Consider the following 18,308-nt stretch of genomic DNA (forward strand, 5'->3'; position numbering starts at 1 on the left):
GCGTCTGGAAAAGCGAGTTCTCTCGCTCGGTTTTGATCGAAAGCTCCCCCTCTTCAGACGGGAACATCCGGATGAGCGTGCTGTGGTAGTCGTGGGTGTATGCGTCCAGCGGACCCTCTGCGCCAGCGCACGGAAGCGCGAAGTCCATGCTTGGCATTCGGGTAAAGATATACTCTGAATCAATGCTTTCAGGCCCTCCCTTGGGGCGCAGGCTGTAATCTGTCTCTATTTCAGACGAAAAAAACCGTTTGTTGTGCATAAAGCCTCTTTCAGTGTACACATATCCGCACGCCATGTTAAGAGGGCCCTCCGTGTTTATTCCTACGGCGGTGCCGTTTCTGCACAGCTCAAAGCTCGGCATAGACTCCAGCTGCGCAATAGAAAGCCTTGCACACACTTGGTGAATCATGATTGCTGCTAGAAAACAATGTAGTTGCATAAAATTTGTTAGTAGAAATTAAAAATAAATTGTTTATGAAAATTACTAACTTTTTTTATTCTTTATTTTTGCAAGTTTTGCAAAGAGCCCCAAATTTATTTTTAATTTACACAAACATAAGCTCTTTGCGCATGCGCAACATTGACTTTCTAAAGAAAAAAATCTTCTGATGCATTTTTGCTTTGATCAGCCCATTATTTCAGAATAAATCATTTGTTTGCGCTTCAGAAAAGCTTGCCACATATCACGCTCTATCTCCAGACAACATGTAAAGTTCAAAGGCCCCCGCACTCAAAGCTTTATGCTATCTGTGCATATGCGCCGTGGCAGCAGGCTTCTGCTCTTCTCCTATTTGGACTTTCCTCGCATGCTGGGTTTTTGGCATTATTGGCCTCTTTTCAGAAGAGATACATCATTGAAAAAAACAAAGTGCAGAAATCAGATGTCTCTAATGCAATTTGCAAGATGGCAATAGTTGATTTGGGCTATTAATACTGTCTGTCCATTCTGTTGCAATGGAAGTGCATACCTATACTATTATGGTGCATAAGCGTTTTACTGCCTGCCTTCTAGTTCTTATATATTATACATGCCTCCAAAAAGCGCATGCATCCGAGCAAGGCCACTCGCAAAGAAGCGGCAGCTTGACGCTCGAGCAATATCCAGATTTCGAAAGCTACATAGATGAATGTGTGTCGGCGAACATAATGGAAAACCCTGAACGCTTTTTTGATGTCGTTGACTCTGACCATGCCCACACTGAAAACAAATTTCCTCCAGAGAGCCACAGCAATGCACACACACATAAAGACTTATCTGCAAACGCCCAGGAAGAACAGGATTTTTTCAAGGTTATGCAGTGGATTAAAAACGGAGAAATATGCTGGAACAGCATAGAGAGCATGTTAGACGAGTCGCTACACGGCGGGCCCGTGGCGAGCAATGATCTGAGCGATGACCCATATGCGCAGCAGAAAACAAGGGGCCCCCAGCTATTGAAAAGCATTGATTCCAGCTTTTTACCAGAGAGCATATATAGTTCTGAATCCCTGCATGAGCCCTCGCGTTAACCAGCTTTTTTCTGGCAAGTTAGCCTGCGGTGTGCTACCTACCAAAAAGTACGCCTACACTCTCACCCAGAAAAGAAGCCTGCTTTTGTGTAAAAAATGTTTATTCCTCTCCGCACAAAGAGACCCCACATAAGCGATAGAAAAAAAGAATGCTAAACAAAAGAAACGCACATGCGAGTGGTCTCTACACACCGCCCTTAGTAGAACCCTTGGGTTTAAATTTGCCAGCATCCCTCTTTACCAATGTGCTTGACGAGGAAAAATATATTCGCTGCATTAGCACATAGAAAAAAACTAGCTTGCAGAGCGCGAGAATGCATATATGCAAGAACCAGGAAGATGCATGCATTTCATGGATTGAGGCGTTTTATGTGTTTAAAGCAATGTTGTGGGCAGCCGGCCCGAATATCAGGCTGTTTGCTCTGGCAGCATTGAAAAACCCTTCTAAATAAATGCATATAGTTTGCCGATGTTTGTAACACAGGAGGTGCCATGTAAAACCTTGCTCTTTATTTGTTCTTGGCCTGCAAATGCGCAACATTTATTTGACTTGCTCTTGCGCTGGCTACTAAGCACAACTCGTTAGGCCTTCTAAACAATGGCCAGGCACAAATATATGCCTTCGGCACGCAGCAGCGCTTGTTTGTGCTAACCGCTTCCAAATAGTTCTACTCCAAATATGTGGGGTATGCTTTTGCTGCTGCAGCCAGAAAAAAACATGTAAAGTACACTTTATTTTTGTTTAAGCATAAAAGAGAGCCAGAAATCGCCCACACATGCAGAACGCCGAGGCTGACTGCTGTTGTAGAGGAATTGCAAAAACGGAACTCCGCTGTTTGCGACAAGCAAGGAATCTATAGAACAGAAGAAACATACATTATGACTGGCGCCCCGATGGAAAAAGATATAAAGCACGCAGATGAAAGGCTTGAGACGCTTTATTGCCCCATGCCAGCGCTTTTCTTTCCAGACTTCCTGGGGGCCAGAGGAAACACAGACTGCACATTTGTAGGTAGAAGGGGCATGCTTTATTCAAATGCACCCACATTGGGGCGATCCAGGCCTGCTTGCCCATATGTGCAGGCAGAAAGCGCTGAAAAGCCCGAAAAAGCGATGGAAGCTGGAAAAGGCACAGCCAGTCTAAACACACTCTAAGCGATCGGTGCAAAACCACAAAGTGTGCTCCAGCAGACAGGCTCAGGCATGTGCTATTCGGCAGGCAAGAAAAAAATCCCCCAATTGTATATGGTGTGGAAGCTTGCGCCCTTCATGGCTAGCTCGGCCTTCAGGCCAGCGTCCTTGCACAAGACAATTGACTTTATGCAGAACTCGCTTGAAACCTGGGTTATGTGCAAAATCTGCTCCTTTGGAGAAGCGTCAGAAGCTCTAAGCGCTTTCAGAACGTTTACAAAGTACTGGTCTCGCAGAGAAATCATGCTCGCAATGAGGTTGTGCGCCAGGGTGTACAGAATAGGAAGCTGCATGTACCGCACACAGGAAGATTCAGGTATCTTCATGTTTTTATACATCAGCCCAATTCTGTTGACATCTTCCAAGGGAATGCCCGCCTCAAGAAGAGCTTTTTTGTCTTGTACAAGAATATAAAAATGCATATACAGCTTGAAGCGCGCATGATGCCAGAGAATTCTGTATATCAGCGCATGGATGGTTGGGTCCACCATCGCAACAAATTCCTTTATGTTCCGGACCGACAAAACGTCGACGCCACTCCCCTTCTCAAGGGCACACAGATGCGTCAGTACGGCCTGCGGAGACGCATCCAGCGGGAAGACATACTTTACGTCTGGATCCATTTGGACGGTGTTTATCATGACATTCATGCACACAGTATGCTCTTGCGGGTGCGCCAAGTGTGTGGCAAGACTGCTGCATATTGACTTGACCATCTCGAAGGGGCTCTGGGCGGGCGTGTCTGCAAGAAAAACTCCGCAGCTCTTGTAGAAGTCCGTTTCCACGTGCTTAAACGCGGTTTTTGCATACTCGCTGTTTTGTTTTTCTTTAATGTATACTTCAAGCAGCTGCACAAGAGTTTTTTCTTGGTTTTGCGGGCTGATGCAGAACATGAGCTTTCTGGGCAGATGGGGCGTAGACGATTCGCTGCCGCTGAAGCTCATGGTGTCAAAAGACTCCGGGCCTTCGCTGGATTCTGAGGCGGCAGCGCCCAGGAGCGCGGCCAGAGCAGATGTGCACTTTATGCCTGTGGAAAGCAACATAAAACTTCAAAAATGCGCTGGCTGCCATCTAAATGCACATGGCGTCTTTTTGATATGTTTTCTGCAAAAACAGATCAGAGTGAATTTGCAGACTCAGCATCAGCCTTCAGAAAAGATTCGTTTTACATCTGGACTTTTCTGGTTTTATTTCATGCATCACGGCAAATTACCGGCTCAAAGCAGCTGTTGCAGCGAAAAGCGCACAAAACCATTTTACGAGAAAAGAGAAAATGTGCGCCGCGTTCCAATGAAAACTGCCTGCTTGGTGAGGTATGGGAGGGCGTGGGTGTAGTACTCTTCCTTCTCAAACATCTTGCAGAGATAGAAGGCGCACTCAACAGGCGCCGCTCCATTGGCCCGGGGCGTGTTCGCGCCCTCCAGTGTGTAAAGCATGTCTCTGTTTAAAAAGTCCCGTTTTTCTGCATATATAGGATACTGAATCTTCCATGTAACCAGGCTGATCTTTCGGCACAGCGGGCACTTTATAGACTGCACATGGGCCTGCTGAATAAGATCCGGGTCAAAGATGCAGAGGGAGGTCTGGCCCGAAGACAAACAGTTCATGCAAATGGTGTGCTTGCATTCTGGCATAATAAAAATGGGCTTCTCGCAAAGGCCCGTCCGAAGACACTCAAAGTTTTCCTCTGTGACGTCTGGGCTGTTTGAGGCAGTGCACGCATCTACTAAGTGCGCTGCAATTGCGTCTTTGTTCGGGTGCGCACAGAACTCGCCCCACGACATGTTTTCAAGCTCCTGCACAGACACAGTTTCCCTTGTGCTTGTGGGGGGAGGGCCGCTCGCCTTGTAAGCAAACACATTTATAATGCAGGTCATGCAGACAGTCAGAGCTTCTGCACTTTCTTCGCCTGGATACTCAACCCGAAGCACAGCCTGCGGGTCTCTGCAGCCTTTTTTTACAAATCCATTCCTCAAGTACAGAGACAAAGGAAGCCCTACTGCATCCATGCTTTGCGGGTTCAGCTCGATTTGCTCGGGGATCGTGCTTTCTGCATAATCAGCGTTTTTCAGCACAAGAATCGCGTTTTCTCTGTTTGAGCTCTGCAGGCAGAAATGGTTCAAGAAGCTCAGATCCTCCACGCACGCTTTAATTGAGCCGAGAATTACCAGGTCGCTCCCGGAAATGCTAAGGTTCGACACTGTAAGGTCACTGACATTTCCTACCTGGGCAACCGCCCACTTCAGGGTTTCTTTTAGCAGGTCCAAAGAGAAGCTTTGCGGGCGTGCAAACCGGATGTTTACCCGAAAGTTTTCGGGGCGGTCGTCGCGGGCAAAGTGCCTGGTGTGGAAGCCGATACCTATAGGGTCGAAAAGGGCCTCGATTTGGGATTTCAGGGAGCCTGAGGAGAAAGGCGCGCGCATGCTCCTCACAAGTCCAAGATGCTCGGGGCCCTCGATACGCAGGTCGCTCGGATCGTTTACCAGCAAAACCAGCACGTCTCCTTGCGTAGAGAGCTCTTTTTTTCTTTCTGCGCTGGCTTCTGCGTATGTTCTTATGGAAACGCCTTTTATGCTCGGAAGGGCGCGCGGAGGCGCAGCTGCAGGAATCTCCTGCTTATTTATATGCGAAGGCGCACAGGCTTCCTCTGGAGCTGGCCGCAGGGGCGCACAAGAAAGCGAACTTTCCTCTGGAGGGCACTGATCCGGCTCGAAGCTGGAGGAGATTTCTACAACAGGCATTATTCTCTGCAGTTTTTTTCGCTTTTCCGAGCTTATGTGTTTTGTGCTGCCTATACTGTCTATCGATATCCTTGCGTACCGGATCGACTTTGGCAGTTTGGCCAGGCTGTCCCATGTGGCCTCCCGGCAGTTTCTAAACTCAAGCTCAACCGGCGCGCCAAACGTGTACTTCTTAAGCATTCCAACAAACACAGAACTGCTTACGTTTACAAACACAATTTTTCTGACGCTGGCAGAGTACACGGCAGGCACAGGCCTTCTAGCAGGCAGCCTCTCGGGGACAGGCGGATGCTCTTCTTTGAACACAAGGTCCTGCACGCAGATCTCGTCTGCCTTAATGTCTTGAAACGCGTCCAAAAAACGCATAAAAAGCAGCATTTGCGCCTTTTTTTCTGCATACCCCAAAGGACCGTTTCGCCCTTGTATTTTTATGTTTTTGTATACAATGCACGCGTCAAAGCTTTTCACAGACGGTTCTAGAGCCGCGTAGTTTTCTAGCGTTATGCTTATAGATTGTAGAGCAGGATTTTTTGCATGGAGGAGGCCGTCTTCAGATATGCGAAATTCAATGTTTTCTACAGACATGCCTGTGTTCTCGTGGGATAGCACGCGGATGGTCCTGCTTAGGTCGGACTCCCCTTCAATCTGGTGGCTTTCAGATGCCAGTGCGATTTGGGCCCCGATAAATACAAGGCACATCGCACGAAAAAGGCAATGCTTTCTAGCGAAGAGCGCGCACGCTCTTTCCGAATACATGGTCATCTATTTGTTGAAAAGCGCGTGTGTATATAAAGCGGCACACGCAAATTTCCCGGTTAAGGAAAATTGGGCAAAACATCAGGTTTTTGATTTGAATTTTGCCAAGTTCGCGCGGCAGCTCTCTTCTGGGCCCTTGGCTGCCGATGCTTTTTGTGGGGGCGCCTGCCCAGTAGACCTTTTCCAAGGAATGCACCCGGATATTCGGGCAAGCTGTTTTCAAGCGGCTTTTCTTTGTGTGCTCAAACCAGCCAAATGTTGGCATGTCAGGCAAAGCGCAAACATGTGCTGCTGCTTCGCTGGGCCTGCCTGCAGATAAAGAGCGGTTTTTATGTAGGTTTATTTCATATAGGTTGCATTTAATACATAACAAAGCCAGAGACGCCCAGCCAGGTCTCGTTACAAACGGTTTTCTCTATTTTGTGCACATCTGTGGGGTTGTCCGATATGTCAACAAAAAGAGGCTTTTCCTTGAACGAGGCCAGGTACGAAACCGTTTGGTCTGGAATGTCGTGCATGTTGTTGTTGTTTAAATACAAGTACTTTAGGTCCGAGAATTTCGCTAAAACCGAAGGGGGAAACCCTGACAGCCCGCAGTGGCCCATGTCAAGAACCTGCAGCGCAGGCATTTCCCCAATCTTTCCAAATGCTTCTTCGTCTGTGCCGAGCTTTGTGTGGAAGTTTGAATGGTTTCTGTACGTGCCCTTAAGAGAAAAAAACTCCAAGGTGCGGATGGGGCAGAAGTATGTCAAAACCAGCGCAGGGTCTTCTATATCCAGAAGCAAGGACTTAAGCGTCTCGCAGCGGCCCAGCTGGTACAGGAACCGCTTCATCCTCTGCACGCTCATCTGCCCAATCACATAGAGCTCCTTCAGGGCTGGCTGGTCGCTGAAGTACTTGTAGAAGCTCTGCGACTCCGTTATGGTTTCGCACACCGCCAAGTGCAGGATTTCCATGTTTTTGTGGCTTCGTATGAACGTGAACAGGTCGTATATTGCCTGGGGCGCGTCCATCTTTTCAATCCCAATGCGCAGGCTCCGGAGCCGGTTTCCAAGCCTCTTCTTGATTGTGTAGAAGTACCCCTCTGTGAAGGAGACGCTGACTATTTCCAGGCTGTCCAGCGCAGGCGCGTTTTCCTTGTTGAAAAACGTGAGTGGGCGCAAGTCGCAGTTCTTGATCGTCAAGTGCCTCAAGTGCGGAAAAACCACCTTCTTGGTGCCCAGCGAGAACTTTATCCGCCTCGTGGTTTCGCAGTCAAACGACAGGCTTTCCAGGTTTGTGGCCTCCAGGATCTTCTCCGTGTAGAACGTGGACTCGCTGTACGCCTTCTGCCCGGACGCGTCCTCAGAGTCGTCCAGCACGCCAAGCGAAAGATGCCGGATCGTCTTTATGATTCCCGGCCAGTCTCGCAGACTCATGTCGCGCACAAGCTTTCCCTGGAGCCGCAGCGTGGCCAGCTCTGGAAGCGGCGCATGGAAAATGAAGTAGTCTATGTTCATGCTCCGCCCCGAAAGGTCCAGCTCTATCAGAGAGGCCATTTTGCAGACCATGTTGTATATCGAGTATTTTATGACGGTTGAAAACCCGGCGGTGTGCATCTCGGTTTTGCATATCGAGCACGAGCCTGTCCTCACCCCAGTGAACTTCAGGCACTCCAAAAACTCGAGCATGCCCAGAAACCCAAACCCGCACCCGCCGCACACGCTTTCCACGTGCATGTTCAGCCGGCGAAGGTTTTGCGTGTACTCGAAAAAGCCTGGGTCAATGTGCATGATGCTTGTGCCCAGAAGATTCAGCACCTGCAGAGAAGGCAGCCCCTCCAGCGCCGCGCCCTCCTTGGGGCTTCCCTCCCACACCGACAAGGACGTCAGGCCCACATTTCCTTCAACATCTATGATTTCCAGAGTCGGGTGCGAAATTGCCTCAATGCTCAGCCTTTCCAGGCTGCACCCCCTCAAGCTTAGAATTTTTAGCCTGGGAAAATACTTCCTCAGCGCCCCCGGCGGAAGCAGGCTTAGCTGATTCTCGTCCAAAACAAGCACTTCAGCGCTTTCCACCACGTGTGCCTCCAGCCATCTTTCGTCTACAAGGCCTCTTCCCTTTCTAGACAATATTTTTGACCGGAAAGACTTTACATCAAATCTATCATCGTTGCTGTTTCTATTTTCATTGCATGTCTGCTGCGCACACATTTCGTTATGGAAATAAAAATTTTTCTTATAACATCACCCCTAAGAGCAAGCCAATTGGCGTTCTGATTTATGCCCTTGCAGCGCTTGGCTCTTTATTTCGGGGCTATTAAAAATAAAAAAACAGCGCAAACTGCAGAATAAATCGCAGAAAAGACACCCCAAAGCAGGTGTTTTTCTGCGCGCCATACCCTGCTAGAATCACTATGATTGCTGCATCTGATGCACAGATCTTTTGATCTAATTATCTAAACTGGGCAAAGCGCATGGGCAGCACAGAAACGCATAAAATAAAATTTCAATGTTTTGCTTTCCAATGCTGCAGTTTCTGCAGAAGGAGGGGCGAGCGCGCAAGACTCCGCCAGAAAAAGCACGCCTTCCAGCGGGCAGCTAGAGACTGCATCCTGCCAAAATGCACGCCCTTGGGCATGGTGCGAAGCAGAAGAGCGCAAGAGAGCCCTTCTGGGCAAAAACAGCGAGCCAGCGAGTGCGATGGATAGGCCGTCAGAAGGGGCTATTTTATTGATTGGCCAATTCTGCACTTTCAGAGTGTGCATGGCTGGAGCTTATGCGTGGAAAGGGACAAGCAAAAGAAAGGCCGTGCACGCATAAAATAAAAATTCCAAGCCCAAAGAGGGCAGGGAGAGAAAAGCACTTGCCCAGCGAAAGAGCAGATTCAGAGCCCAAATGAAAAAAAACACGTGAAAACGCAGATGTTTACGTATATTATCCAGTGCCTCAAGAGAGCACTATTTATGCATGCAAACTCCTGGCATGCCAGTTGGAGAAAAGTGGGCGGGCCAATATAATCGCTGCTAAAAGCATCTGCACGATGCAGGAGGCCATTTTGCGCTGGGCTTGGGCGGTGATAGCGCGCGGACTTTCAAGAATTCGGGCTATGGAGGGCAGATCCAGCGCTTTTCATTTTGCATTTTCACACCCGTCACCGGCAGACAGGCATAAATGCAGAAATTTTTGCATTTTCATTCGATGCTTAACGAAAAGACAGCCAAAACCATACTGACGGAGGGAAAGAAAGTGCTTGTGGTGACAGACTCTCTGAAGGAGCTTGGCATAATCCTGGAGAAGAAGGACAAGCCTGTGGGGGCGTCAAGCATCCTCACAATATACAAAGTGAAAACGGCAGGGGGGCAGACAAAGTGGGTCCCATCCACCGCGCTGGAGGCTGCAGACTCTTCTGTCCTGGAGGAGGGCTCTGAGCTGGGCGCGCCCTGGCCCAAGATCGAGCTCTCTGAAGAGTATCAGGAGCTTCTTATGTGCGAAAAAGCAGCCATGGCTGCGTACAAGGAGCCGCTTCCTGTCGAAATATCAGCAGATGAGATTTTCTCGCTTTTCTACAGCGCACAGCTCGAGCAGAAGCCGCACTCCATTGAGGAGATCAAGGAGGTAGTGAAGGGGTTCAAAGAAATCTTTTTGTACACTGTCCACACGTGCATCCTCTACAAAGAGGAGAGGGCGTTCTACGAGGAGTATCTGTACCCGAAAACCACAAAAATTCTGCAGACTTTTGGGCTTACGCACGTGCTCCGGATGCTTCTGGTTCTGCACCGAGTCCAGGCCAGCCTCGGCCTCTCCAAGGAGTACATAGAGTACATGGGCGAGTACATCAAGGTATTCCTGCAGTTCCTGCAGACGCAGCAGAGCCATCTTCTGAACCCGTCTGCAGTCGCGGAGGAGCCCGCAGAGAGCGAGAGCCCCGAGAGGCTGGCGACAGAGGAAGAGCCCGCGGAGGGAGAGGAAACAGCATAAAGTGCGCAAGCCCGCGGGAAGTGGGCTGGAAAGAAAGAGGTAAATAAAATTGTAGATCGCATTTATTAGAAAAACATTGGCGCAGCTTCGGAGTGGAAAAAGCGGGCGGCCACAAAGCTAGTCGCACGACTCAAGGGAGGGCTCGCTTTCGCTTGGCTCGTATATGTCCAGCTCCTCCTTTGCTATGTGGATGGAGCCCAGGCTGTACGCGTTGTATGCGGAAATAGGCTCGCACCCCATGTACTTTACCAAGTCGTTAAACCCGCACAGAAGAACATCCCTCCATTTATCTGTTATGCTTTCAATTTCTTTGTGGTCGGCCTGGAATCTGTGAATGCTCCGGAGCTTTCGGTTGTCCTCCGCCTCCTGGCAGGTCCTGCACTCGCTGCCGCTTTGTAGCCGGTGGCTTTGCCTGGTGCAGCTCTTCTTGATGCCCGGATCGATGGAGAGCGCATCTACTTCCGCACGGATCTGCTCTACCAGGGCAGGCCTTTCCTCGAAATACCGGCACATCCGCTGTATTTCCTGGGCCTGCGCCTCGCTCGAGCCCACCGACATCCTGCGGGGACAGAGCGCGCTGTTTTTCTCGGGCTTTTTCATTGTATAAAAAATTAGCAGCACCAGTGACTTGTTTTCTTCAGAGAAGAGTCGTCCTCTAGATTCACGATGTTTGCACGGCTTCCACTCTGCCGGTCCATGGCGCGCGTCCTGTATATTTTCTCCACGAGGGACTGGAATGCCTCCTGGACGTTCACGTCGGAGAGCGCTGACGTCTCTGTGAGCTGGTAGTTTCCGATCTGTGCAGCCTCTCGCGCCTCCTGGAGCGTGACTTTCCGCTTTTCCCCCAAGTCCGTTTTGTTGCCAACCAGGGAAATGACAAGGCCTGTCTCGGAGTTGTCCTTCAGCTGCTTTATCCACTGGCTGGTTGCGTTGTCGAAGGAGTCTCGCCGGGTTATGTCGTAAACAACAATTGCGCCAACTGCGCCTCTGTAGTATGCGGACGTGATGGCTCGGTATCGCTCCTGGCCTGCAGTGTCCCAGATTTGCGCCTTTATTTTTTTTCCGTCCACAAGGAAGCACTTTGTGTCAAACTCCACGCCAATCGTTGACTTTGTGCTGGTGTTGAATCTGTTGTGCGCCAGCCGCTCCAGCAGGTTTGTTTTTCCAACTCCGCTGTCCCCTATAAGGACAATTTTGTACAGGTACTCGTACTCCTGCTCGTCTCTTTGCATGTTTGTAAATAATCACGGCCGATTTATACTGTTCTGCGCGGTTTCAGCTTATTTTCCCCTGTTTCATTTGTCGCCTGGGAGTGCCGTGTCAGCGTGCCAGCAGGCTGAAGAGGCTCGCTGCAGAAGAAGAAATGCCGCGCCAAAAAAGTGTAGCCTGCGCATAAAACATACTGCTTTATTGTTAGTAGCCCGAATTCAAAATGTTTAGAATAAGATATGAATGTTGCTTTTGTCATTTACACTGCATTGTTTGTGTTTAAAACCGTGCAAGAAAGGTGTGCTAGAACCCACAGAGGCTCTTCTTCCTTCGCTCCCGTGTACACGGCTGCCTCTCGAAACTCTTTTATGCGCTCCTCCTCCTGCAGGACGTGCTTCATTTTCTGTCTCTGATTCTGAAACCAGATCTGCACAGTGCGTGGCCGCATCCCCAGGGAGGAGGAAATGGAGGCGCGCACGTCCGACGAAGGAAACGGGTTTATTCTAAAGTACCTCCGAAGAGACTCGCTCTGTATGGGAGTCATAACTGTCCGCACGCGCTTTTTGTACATTTCGCCATTTGGGAGCATGTACGGCTTGTCCCCAAGTATCGATTCCTGCGTGTTCCACCCGCACTCTTCCTGCTCGGGACTGACCTCATTTGAGGTGTTTCCCGAGGCAAATCCTCCTGGCAGCCGTTCTCTCGCATTCTCCGGCTTTTTCTTTTCCTCTTCTTCTCGAATGCTCATAATCGATTGTATTATTATAGGTATATTTATATCTATGCCAGCCAATTACCAATAACTGCCCAAACAAGAAATCTAGAATTAAACCAACAGGAAATACTCACCTGACACCGCACATGCGCCCAGGAAAGGGAGTAATCCAATGGATTTGCCCACATCCCCAGATGAATGCAGGCTGTGCAAGAGAAAGCGTGATTTCGATATGTAAATACTCTGTGACTTTTATTTTTAATTATGCAGCAGATGCAATGCGCATTCCCAGAGTAGTCCAAGAAAGAGGCATAGGCCCAGGAGCTTACGCCCAAAGAACAAGCAAAAACCGCCGAGCGCAGAGAAAAGCCTGCACACCCGCTGGCAGTGCACGTGTGCGGGAGGCAAAGGCCGAAACACGCGTATCTACGCCAATTCCTGCCAACAAAGCAGCATCTGCTGTGCTTCTGCGCGCTGTATCAGCTCCTCAAACGCCAAATGCTTAATTAGCATCACCAAGTCCGCCACGGCTTAATTAGTGCCATTTCTTTCATTTTTATTCGGCACGCCCAGCGCCTCCCAGTCGCAGATGCTGTGCCTTTTTCTGGAATTGTGCGGGAAAGTGCGAGTGTGCGCGTGCGCTTCTGCATAAATAGTTTCATTTTATTTTTTCGCAAATTCGCATGGCATACCTCGGAAAAGAGACACAAATAACACAAGCAGGGCAGGCGATTGTCCTAAACACGGAGGCAATAGCACAGCTGTGCGCCACCATAAAAAACGGCCTAGGGCCCAACGGAGCTGTGAAAATGCTGATCACGCCTGCTGGAGAGATACGCCTGGTGAAGGACGGGATAAACCTTCTGAAGAACATACAGCTAGCGCAGCCGGGAGCCGTCCTTCTCTCGAAAATGGTCACGCAGCAGGGCGAAGAGTGCGGGGACGGGGTGACTTCCGCGGTGATTCTCTCTGCAACGATCCTGAGCAAGGCGCTTGAGTTTATATTCGAGGGCGTGCACCCGCAGGTGATTATTTCAGGGCTGCTGAAGAAGGAAAAGCAGGTTCTGGAGAGCCTCAGCGCGCTGAAGGTCCCGATTGAGGACACGCAGGCGACGATTTACAAGCTTGCACACACGGCCCTGCGCACGAAGTTCTCGCAGAAGCAGGCGGAGAAGTACTCCAAAATCATCGTGGAGGCCTCTGAAACGGTCCGAGACAAAAACACCACGGACTTGAAGATGCTGGAAATCGTGAAGATGGCAGACATTGACGCCACAGAGCCGCTCCGAATAGTGCGCGGACTCGTGATGGACCACGGGGGAAGACACCCCATGATGCCAAAGAGGCTTCAGAACGTTTTTATCCTGTGCACGAACATTTCCTTCGAGTACGAAAAGCCAGAGCATAACGCGCAGTTTTACTACAAGAGCACGCAGGAGAAGCTGCAGATGGAGGAGGGCGAGAGAAGAGTCATCCTGCAGAGACTCCAGAAGGTTTTGGAGGTCATCCAGAAAGTCGCAATAGCCAACCAGCAGCAGAACCCGCAGTTTATGCTGGTCACGCAGAAGGGAATCGACCAGCACGCCCTCGAGATTCTCGCAAAGTACAACGTCCTTGCCCTCAGAAGAGCGAAGAGAAAGAACATGGAAAGACTCCAGCAGCTCACCGGATGCACGCCCGTGACCAGCCTGGCAGAGCTCAACGAGAACGTCTTTGGGTTTGCAGGACTTGTCCGGGAGATCTCCGTGGGAGACGATAAGTTTACGTTTGTCGAGAAGACCCCGTTCAACAAGACGTGCACCCTTCTTGTGCAGGGAATATCCCCGTACCAGATGGAGTACTTGGAGAGCGCCGTCAAAAGCGCACTCCGCTCGATATCCTGCGGACTCGCAGACGGAAACGTTGTCCCAGGAGGCGCATCCGCATACCTCGCACTCGCAGAAAGCATCCAGCAGAAGGAAGAAACCCCGGAGGAGACAGTGGCGTGCACCATATGGAGGGAGGCCCTGCGCGCAGTCCCAAAGGTGCTTCTGAAGAACCTCGGATATAACTCCGTCGAAATGCTCGCACGCATCAGGGCCTCGCACACAGAGAATGCAGCCGTGGAAATATCGACGGGAGAGGTCAAAAACGCCCTAGACATGAACATACTCGATAACTATGCAATTGTCAGAAACACCATCGAGTCCTCCGTCCTTGCAGCAACTAAGATCCTCATGGTGGACGAGATAATAAAAAGCGGAAAAGACGTGAAGTAGCAGAACGTGCACACGTCACATGCAGAGGCCGCAGAAGATGTGGGCCCGGATTATTAAATTGCTCTATGTTACTCCCGGCTTTGCTTGTCCGCCTGCAGAGTGAAGAAAACAGGCTTTCTCGGGCTGTTTTGTTGATCGCTGACTTTGCTTTATTTTTTCGCACGTTTTGGCTGTGCTTTTGTTTACTCTGCATGCGCGATGTACTTCATGATGCACGCCCAGTCGCTCTCCGCGGGCATGCTTCGAGTCTTTTCGTACATGCGCAGAATGCCCTCCACGTTCTCATTGCTCTCTGCGTAGGTGCACTGCAGGCCCTCCCGCACGCTCTCATACCCCAGGAACCCGCATAAAACCTCCTTCAGCTCAGACTCCGTGCGGATGCTCACCCCCAAAACGAGCGCACTCACTTTCTCATCTTCCAGTACTGTATACCCGTGCACGCAGACGGGCATAAGCAGATATCCGTCGCTTCCCCGCTGGAAAACCCCCAACTCGCTCTTTTCTGAGAGCACGCAAACTCTTTTCATTTTTTTATTTTTGCTACCCTGCAATGAACCAAGTCAATTCTCTGGAGAATTCTATAAAATTATTCGGAAGATACTCTTACGACGACATTGAAGTAAACGACGTCTCTATGAAGCCGTACATAAACGTGCACACGAGAGTGTCAGTTCCACACACGGGGGTAAGCTACTGCAAAAAACAGTTTGAGAAGGCTGCAATGCCTCTTACCATGCGCCTTGCCCACGGCCTTATGAGACACGGGAGAAACACGAGCAAGTCCATCCTGGTGCTGAAGGCCGTGCGAGATGCCTTCGTCATCGTGGAAAGACTCACCAAAAAGAACCCAATCCAGATCCTGGTTGACGCGTGCATCAACGCAGGCCCCAGGGAGTCAACAGCCCGTGTCGGAAAGGGGGGATCTGCGAAAAGGTCTTCTGTTGACGTCTCGCCCATGAGGAGGCTGAACCTCGCGCTTGCATACTTGACTGCAGGCATGCGAAAGGCCGCGTTTAAGAACACAAAGACGCTCCCAGAGACGATTGCAGACGAGCTTATTGCAGCCTCGCGGGGAAACCCAAACTCGTACGCCGTCAAGAAGAGAGACGAAATCGAGAGAGTTGCTAAGTCCAGCAGATAAATAAATTGGTAGTACCGCACACAGCGCACTTCTTGGCCTGCCCCCTTTGCAGAGGCTCTACGTGGCAGAGAAGGCCAGAGAGCGGATTTCGGGCTTTCTGCGGCCCTTTTCAGGCTTGCCCGGTGCTTTTCGCACACTCTGCGGTAAGTCCTGCTTTTTTTCGCATACTCTGCGGTAAGTCCTGCTTTTTTTGCATGGTGTGGAGTAAGTTCTCGCGCTTCGCTGCTTCTTGCAGCCGCCTGCTTCCACGGGCCTGTGTACCCGACTTTTCGCACACTCTACGGTAAGTCCTGCTTTTTTTGCACGGGGCGCAGTAGGTCCCGCGTCTTTCTGCGCACTGTGCAATATATTTTATTTAGCTAAATATTCTTTCGTTTGTTTGTGTATGAGTTTTCCTTCAGCGAGCGCAGTCCATGCCTTGAAAGTCGCAGGCGAAACGGTAAAAAACCTAGACGAAATGAAGCTAATCGCAAGAGCAGGCATCTCCTGCTGCTTCTTAAACGGGAGAGGCTTCAAAAGCGTGCACGAAGTTGGCGTCTCCCTCATATACGTGTACATTCTCCTGGTTCTTAAGGGCATAGCACAAACCAGGCACATTTTCATACGAGTGGCCGTTTCCTTTGTTTTTATGGTCCTCCTGCACCTGGCCCTGCAAGTGCGAAAAACACCTCTCTCGCACGTTCTCTCCTGCATCTTCTGCATTGCAGACTTCTTCAGCGCCATCGACCTCTCAGGGTCTGCGTCTATTCCGTATCTCTTCGGAGTGAGCGTCTTCAGCCTGGGGATACTCTTTGTGCTCTACGTTGACGGAAGAAGCAGGCCCGGGCTGAGGCCTTGCATGCTGAAAGACTGCTCTCTGGCCGTATACTTCCTCATGAAGAACTCGGGCGTCTCCGGATGCGCAGTCCTCACGGGGGCAGTTATCCTTGGGATTGTTTCCCTCACGGGCCTGGACATTTTCTGGGAGTGCTCGAAATCAGGCACGAAAGGGAGGAAAACGGGCGCAAAAGGGAAGAAAACAGCCACGAAGAAGCCCAGCACGGGCGCAAAGAAGGAGAAAAAGGCCAGCCCAAAGCGCGGGAAGGACTCAGGCGATCTGAAGTCTGAGAAGGAGCAGTCCGATAAAGAGGCAAGTTCAAGCCCTTCGGGCTCTTCCAGTTCGAGCTCAGGTTCCTCGTCAGGTTCTTCTTCCAGTTCATCAGGCTCTTCTTCCAGTTCGGCAGGTTCCTCATCAGGTTCTTCGAAAGAGGCAAGCTCGGATGGCAGTGGGAGAACCAGGCCCGTGCGAGCAGCTGCAAAGGAGGCTCGAATGAAAAGCGCCAAGAAGTGAAGATGCGCCAGGAATATGCTAAATAAACACATTTGTATTCGCCTCTTTTCTACTGTGCATTAAGTCTTGGCTGGGGGTTTGCTGCTACTTCCTGTGCTGTGCGCAAAAGCCAAAATATAAACACACTAGTTGCCCAGCGCACAGCAAGTACTGTTTGTTCTTACACACGGCGCAGCAAACAGTGGAGCTACTGCCGCATGCCGGAATCTACTGCACACTACACAGTAAGTAGCAACCAAACACGCTGAGACTTACTGCATGCTGCGCCATAAATAGGGAGTGCTGCCTCTGCTGGGATTTTCTGCACACTACACAGTAAATAGGCGAATAAATCCTGCCAGGGCCCACTGCACAGGGCACAAAAGCACTATTTACTGTGTAGTGCGCAAAAACAATGGCAATTAACACACACGGCATAAAAAGTAACGGGTGCTTCTGTATTTTTTTATTTCTGAGTTTAGCTCATCTTCTCAAAGCCTATGTCTTCAGCGTACTCTCTAAAGCATCTACGGCAAATCATCATATCGTATTTTCTAATAAGTCCTCGTCTAGACATGCATGCTCTGCATGATCTTGATCCTTTTCCTTTTGGAATGGGGTTCTTCTCTAAAACCGTGAGTGAGTTAATATCTGCTATAACTTGGTTTGTCATGCAAGGGAGAAAAGAAAAAAAAAAGAAAGAGGCCGGCGAGAATTATGGCACACTGCGCAGTAAGTATGGCAATGCGCACGGTGCAAAAAATAATATAACACACGGCGTGCAGTAAGCAGCAGCACACTGTGTATTGCCTTACTTACTGTGCAGCGTGCAGTAAATAGCACCAATAGGCACACAGTGTGCGGCAAGTAGTAGCACAGTACATGGCGCTATTTACTACACCGTGCACAGTAAGTAAGGCAATACACAGTGCGTAGCATGTCCTGAAGAAAACCCACAGCGCACAAAAAGCAATATAGTACACAGTGTGTGGTAAGTGCAAGTCTGCCCTTTAAATTTTATTTTTTTTGCAGAGAGCCTCCAGACCTTGCTACGAGTCCCGGAACATCATCTCTCGGCGCGGGCTCTTTGGCAGTTCTCTTTCCCACAGTCTATTTCTGCCCCCTGCCTTTTTTCCGCAGCTTTTTTTGTCTTTCCCAGGATCCGCAGGGAAACCCGCTTTTTAATGACCCCGTAGAAATAGTATATACAGCACCCTAAAAGCGTGAGAAAAGCCCAGGAAATGCACTCTTCCGCGCTAAACTCGCCGATGGGGTCAAAAGACAGCATTTTCAGCAAGGAAAACCCGGGCTCACTCTGAAAAGGGCTTGTTTCGTAGGGCTTCGTCCGAATTGTAAATTTCTCAAACATTACTTTTTACACACTGGGTATTAAATACGGGCAGGTTTCAAGATCTAGTGCACAGTGTGCATTTGCTGCAGGACTTACTACGCACCACAGCAAACCCCACTTACTACGCGCGGTGCACCAAGTCGTAGAGGCCCTTTGAGCACTACTTCCT

At 49.9% G+C, this 18,308-nt stretch overlaps 15 protein-coding genes across 15 annotated transcripts; 5 read left to right on the plus strand and 10 right to left on the minus strand.

Moving 5' to 3' along the window:
* NEMAJ01_1844 (uncharacterized protein) lies at positions 1 to 439 on the minus strand (the record flags this gene model as incomplete). The annotated part of the gene is made up of 1 exon (XM_047915682.1): positions 1 to 439. A coding segment is annotated over one exon (439 nt), but the record flags the coding sequence as incomplete, so codon positions are not given.
* A 515-nt stretch (positions 440 to 954) lies between these two features.
* Positions 955 to 1,509, plus strand: NEMAJ01_1845 (uncharacterized protein; the record flags this gene model as incomplete). Its single annotated transcript, XM_047915683.1, has 1 exon — positions 955 to 1,509. The coding sequence occupies one exon, from the start codon at positions 955 to 957 to the stop codon at positions 1,507 to 1,509; it is 555 nt and encodes a 184-aa protein (XP_047771640.1).
* A 1,208-nt stretch (positions 1,510 to 2,717) lies between these two features.
* On the minus strand, positions 2,718 to 3,743 carry NEMAJ01_1846 (uncharacterized protein; the record flags this gene model as incomplete). Its single annotated transcript, XM_047915684.1, has 1 exon — positions 2,718 to 3,743. The coding sequence occupies one exon, from the start codon at positions 3,741 to 3,743 to the stop codon at positions 2,718 to 2,720; it is 1,026 nt and encodes a 341-aa protein (XP_047771641.1).
* A 213-nt stretch (positions 3,744 to 3,956) lies between these two features.
* NEMAJ01_1847 (uncharacterized protein) lies at positions 3,957 to 6,140 on the minus strand (the record flags this gene model as incomplete). Its single annotated transcript, XM_047915685.1, has 1 exon — positions 3,957 to 6,140. The coding sequence occupies one exon, from the start codon at positions 6,138 to 6,140 to the stop codon at positions 3,957 to 3,959; it is 2,184 nt and encodes a 727-aa protein (XP_047771642.1).
* Positions 6,141 to 6,556: 416 nt separating this feature from the next.
* NEMAJ01_1848 (uncharacterized protein) lies at positions 6,557 to 8,389 on the minus strand (the record flags this gene model as incomplete). The annotated part of the gene is made up of 1 exon (XM_047915686.1): positions 6,557 to 8,389. The coding sequence occupies one exon, from the start codon at positions 8,387 to 8,389 to the stop codon at positions 6,557 to 6,559; it is 1,833 nt and encodes a 610-aa protein (XP_047771643.1).
* Positions 8,390 to 9,376: 987 nt separating this feature from the next.
* NEMAJ01_1849 (mortality factor 4-like protein 1) lies at positions 9,377 to 10,156 on the plus strand (the record flags this gene model as incomplete). Its single annotated transcript, XM_047915687.1, has 1 exon — positions 9,377 to 10,156. One exon carries the CDS (start codon positions 9,377 to 9,379, stop codon positions 10,154 to 10,156), a length of 780 nt encoding a protein of 259 aa, XP_047771644.1.
* A 117-nt stretch (positions 10,157 to 10,273) lies between these two features.
* NEMAJ01_1850 (uncharacterized protein) lies at positions 10,274 to 10,756 on the minus strand (the record flags this gene model as incomplete). The annotated part of the gene is made up of 1 exon (XM_047915688.1): positions 10,274 to 10,756. One exon carries the CDS (start codon positions 10,754 to 10,756, stop codon positions 10,274 to 10,276), a length of 483 nt encoding a protein of 160 aa, XP_047771645.1.
* Positions 10,757 to 10,767: 11 nt separating this feature from the next.
* Positions 10,768 to 11,388, minus strand: NEMAJ01_1851 (Ras-related protein Rab-11A; the record flags this gene model as incomplete). The annotated part of the gene is made up of 1 exon (XM_047915689.1): positions 10,768 to 11,388. The coding sequence occupies one exon, from the start codon at positions 11,386 to 11,388 to the stop codon at positions 10,768 to 10,770; it is 621 nt and encodes a 206-aa protein (XP_047771646.1).
* A 236-nt stretch (positions 11,389 to 11,624) lies between these two features.
* Positions 11,625 to 12,113, minus strand: NEMAJ01_1852 (uncharacterized protein; the record flags this gene model as incomplete). The annotated part of the gene is made up of 1 exon (XM_047915690.1): positions 11,625 to 12,113. One exon carries the CDS (start codon positions 12,111 to 12,113, stop codon positions 11,625 to 11,627), a length of 489 nt encoding a protein of 162 aa, XP_047771647.1.
* A 650-nt stretch (positions 12,114 to 12,763) lies between these two features.
* NEMAJ01_1853 (T-complex protein 1 subunit zeta) lies at positions 12,764 to 14,338 on the plus strand (the record flags this gene model as incomplete). Its single annotated transcript, XM_047915691.1, has 1 exon — positions 12,764 to 14,338. The coding sequence occupies one exon, from the start codon at positions 12,764 to 12,766 to the stop codon at positions 14,336 to 14,338; it is 1,575 nt and encodes a 524-aa protein (XP_047771648.1).
* Positions 14,339 to 14,520: 182 nt separating this feature from the next.
* NEMAJ01_1854 (uncharacterized protein) lies at positions 14,521 to 14,865 on the minus strand (the record flags this gene model as incomplete). The annotated part of the gene is made up of 1 exon (XM_047915692.1): positions 14,521 to 14,865. One exon carries the CDS (start codon positions 14,863 to 14,865, stop codon positions 14,521 to 14,523), a length of 345 nt encoding a protein of 114 aa, XP_047771649.1.
* Positions 14,866 to 14,888: 23 nt separating this feature from the next.
* Positions 14,889 to 15,479, plus strand: NEMAJ01_1855 (small subunit ribosomal protein S5e; the record flags this gene model as incomplete). The annotated part of the gene is made up of 1 exon (XM_047915693.1): positions 14,889 to 15,479. One exon carries the CDS (start codon positions 14,889 to 14,891, stop codon positions 15,477 to 15,479), a length of 591 nt encoding a protein of 196 aa, XP_047771650.1.
* Positions 15,480 to 15,864: 385 nt separating this feature from the next.
* On the plus strand, positions 15,865 to 16,809 carry NEMAJ01_1856 (uncharacterized protein; the record flags this gene model as incomplete). Its single annotated transcript, XM_047915694.1, has 1 exon — positions 15,865 to 16,809. One exon carries the CDS (start codon positions 15,865 to 15,867, stop codon positions 16,807 to 16,809), a length of 945 nt encoding a protein of 314 aa, XP_047771651.1.
* A 457-nt stretch (positions 16,810 to 17,266) lies between these two features.
* NEMAJ01_1842 (small subunit ribosomal protein S29e) lies at positions 17,267 to 17,461 on the minus strand (the record flags this gene model as incomplete). Its single annotated transcript, XM_047915680.1, has 1 exon — positions 17,267 to 17,461. The coding sequence occupies one exon, from the start codon at positions 17,459 to 17,461 to the stop codon at positions 17,267 to 17,269; it is 195 nt and encodes a 64-aa protein (XP_047771637.1).
* A 393-nt stretch (positions 17,462 to 17,854) lies between these two features.
* Positions 17,855 to 18,157, minus strand: NEMAJ01_1857 (uncharacterized protein; the record flags this gene model as incomplete). Its single annotated transcript, XM_047915695.1, has 1 exon — positions 17,855 to 18,157. The coding sequence occupies one exon, from the start codon at positions 18,155 to 18,157 to the stop codon at positions 17,855 to 17,857; it is 303 nt and encodes a 100-aa protein (XP_047771652.1).
* Between the last annotated feature and the right edge of the window lie 151 nt (positions 18,158 to 18,308).

Source organism: Nematocida major (assembly GCF_021653875.1).
Source record: "Nematocida major strain JUm2507 chromosome Unknown 2351, whole genome shotgun sequence".
NCBI classification, from domain to species: domain Eukaryota; kingdom Fungi; phylum Microsporidia; genus Nematocida; species Nematocida major.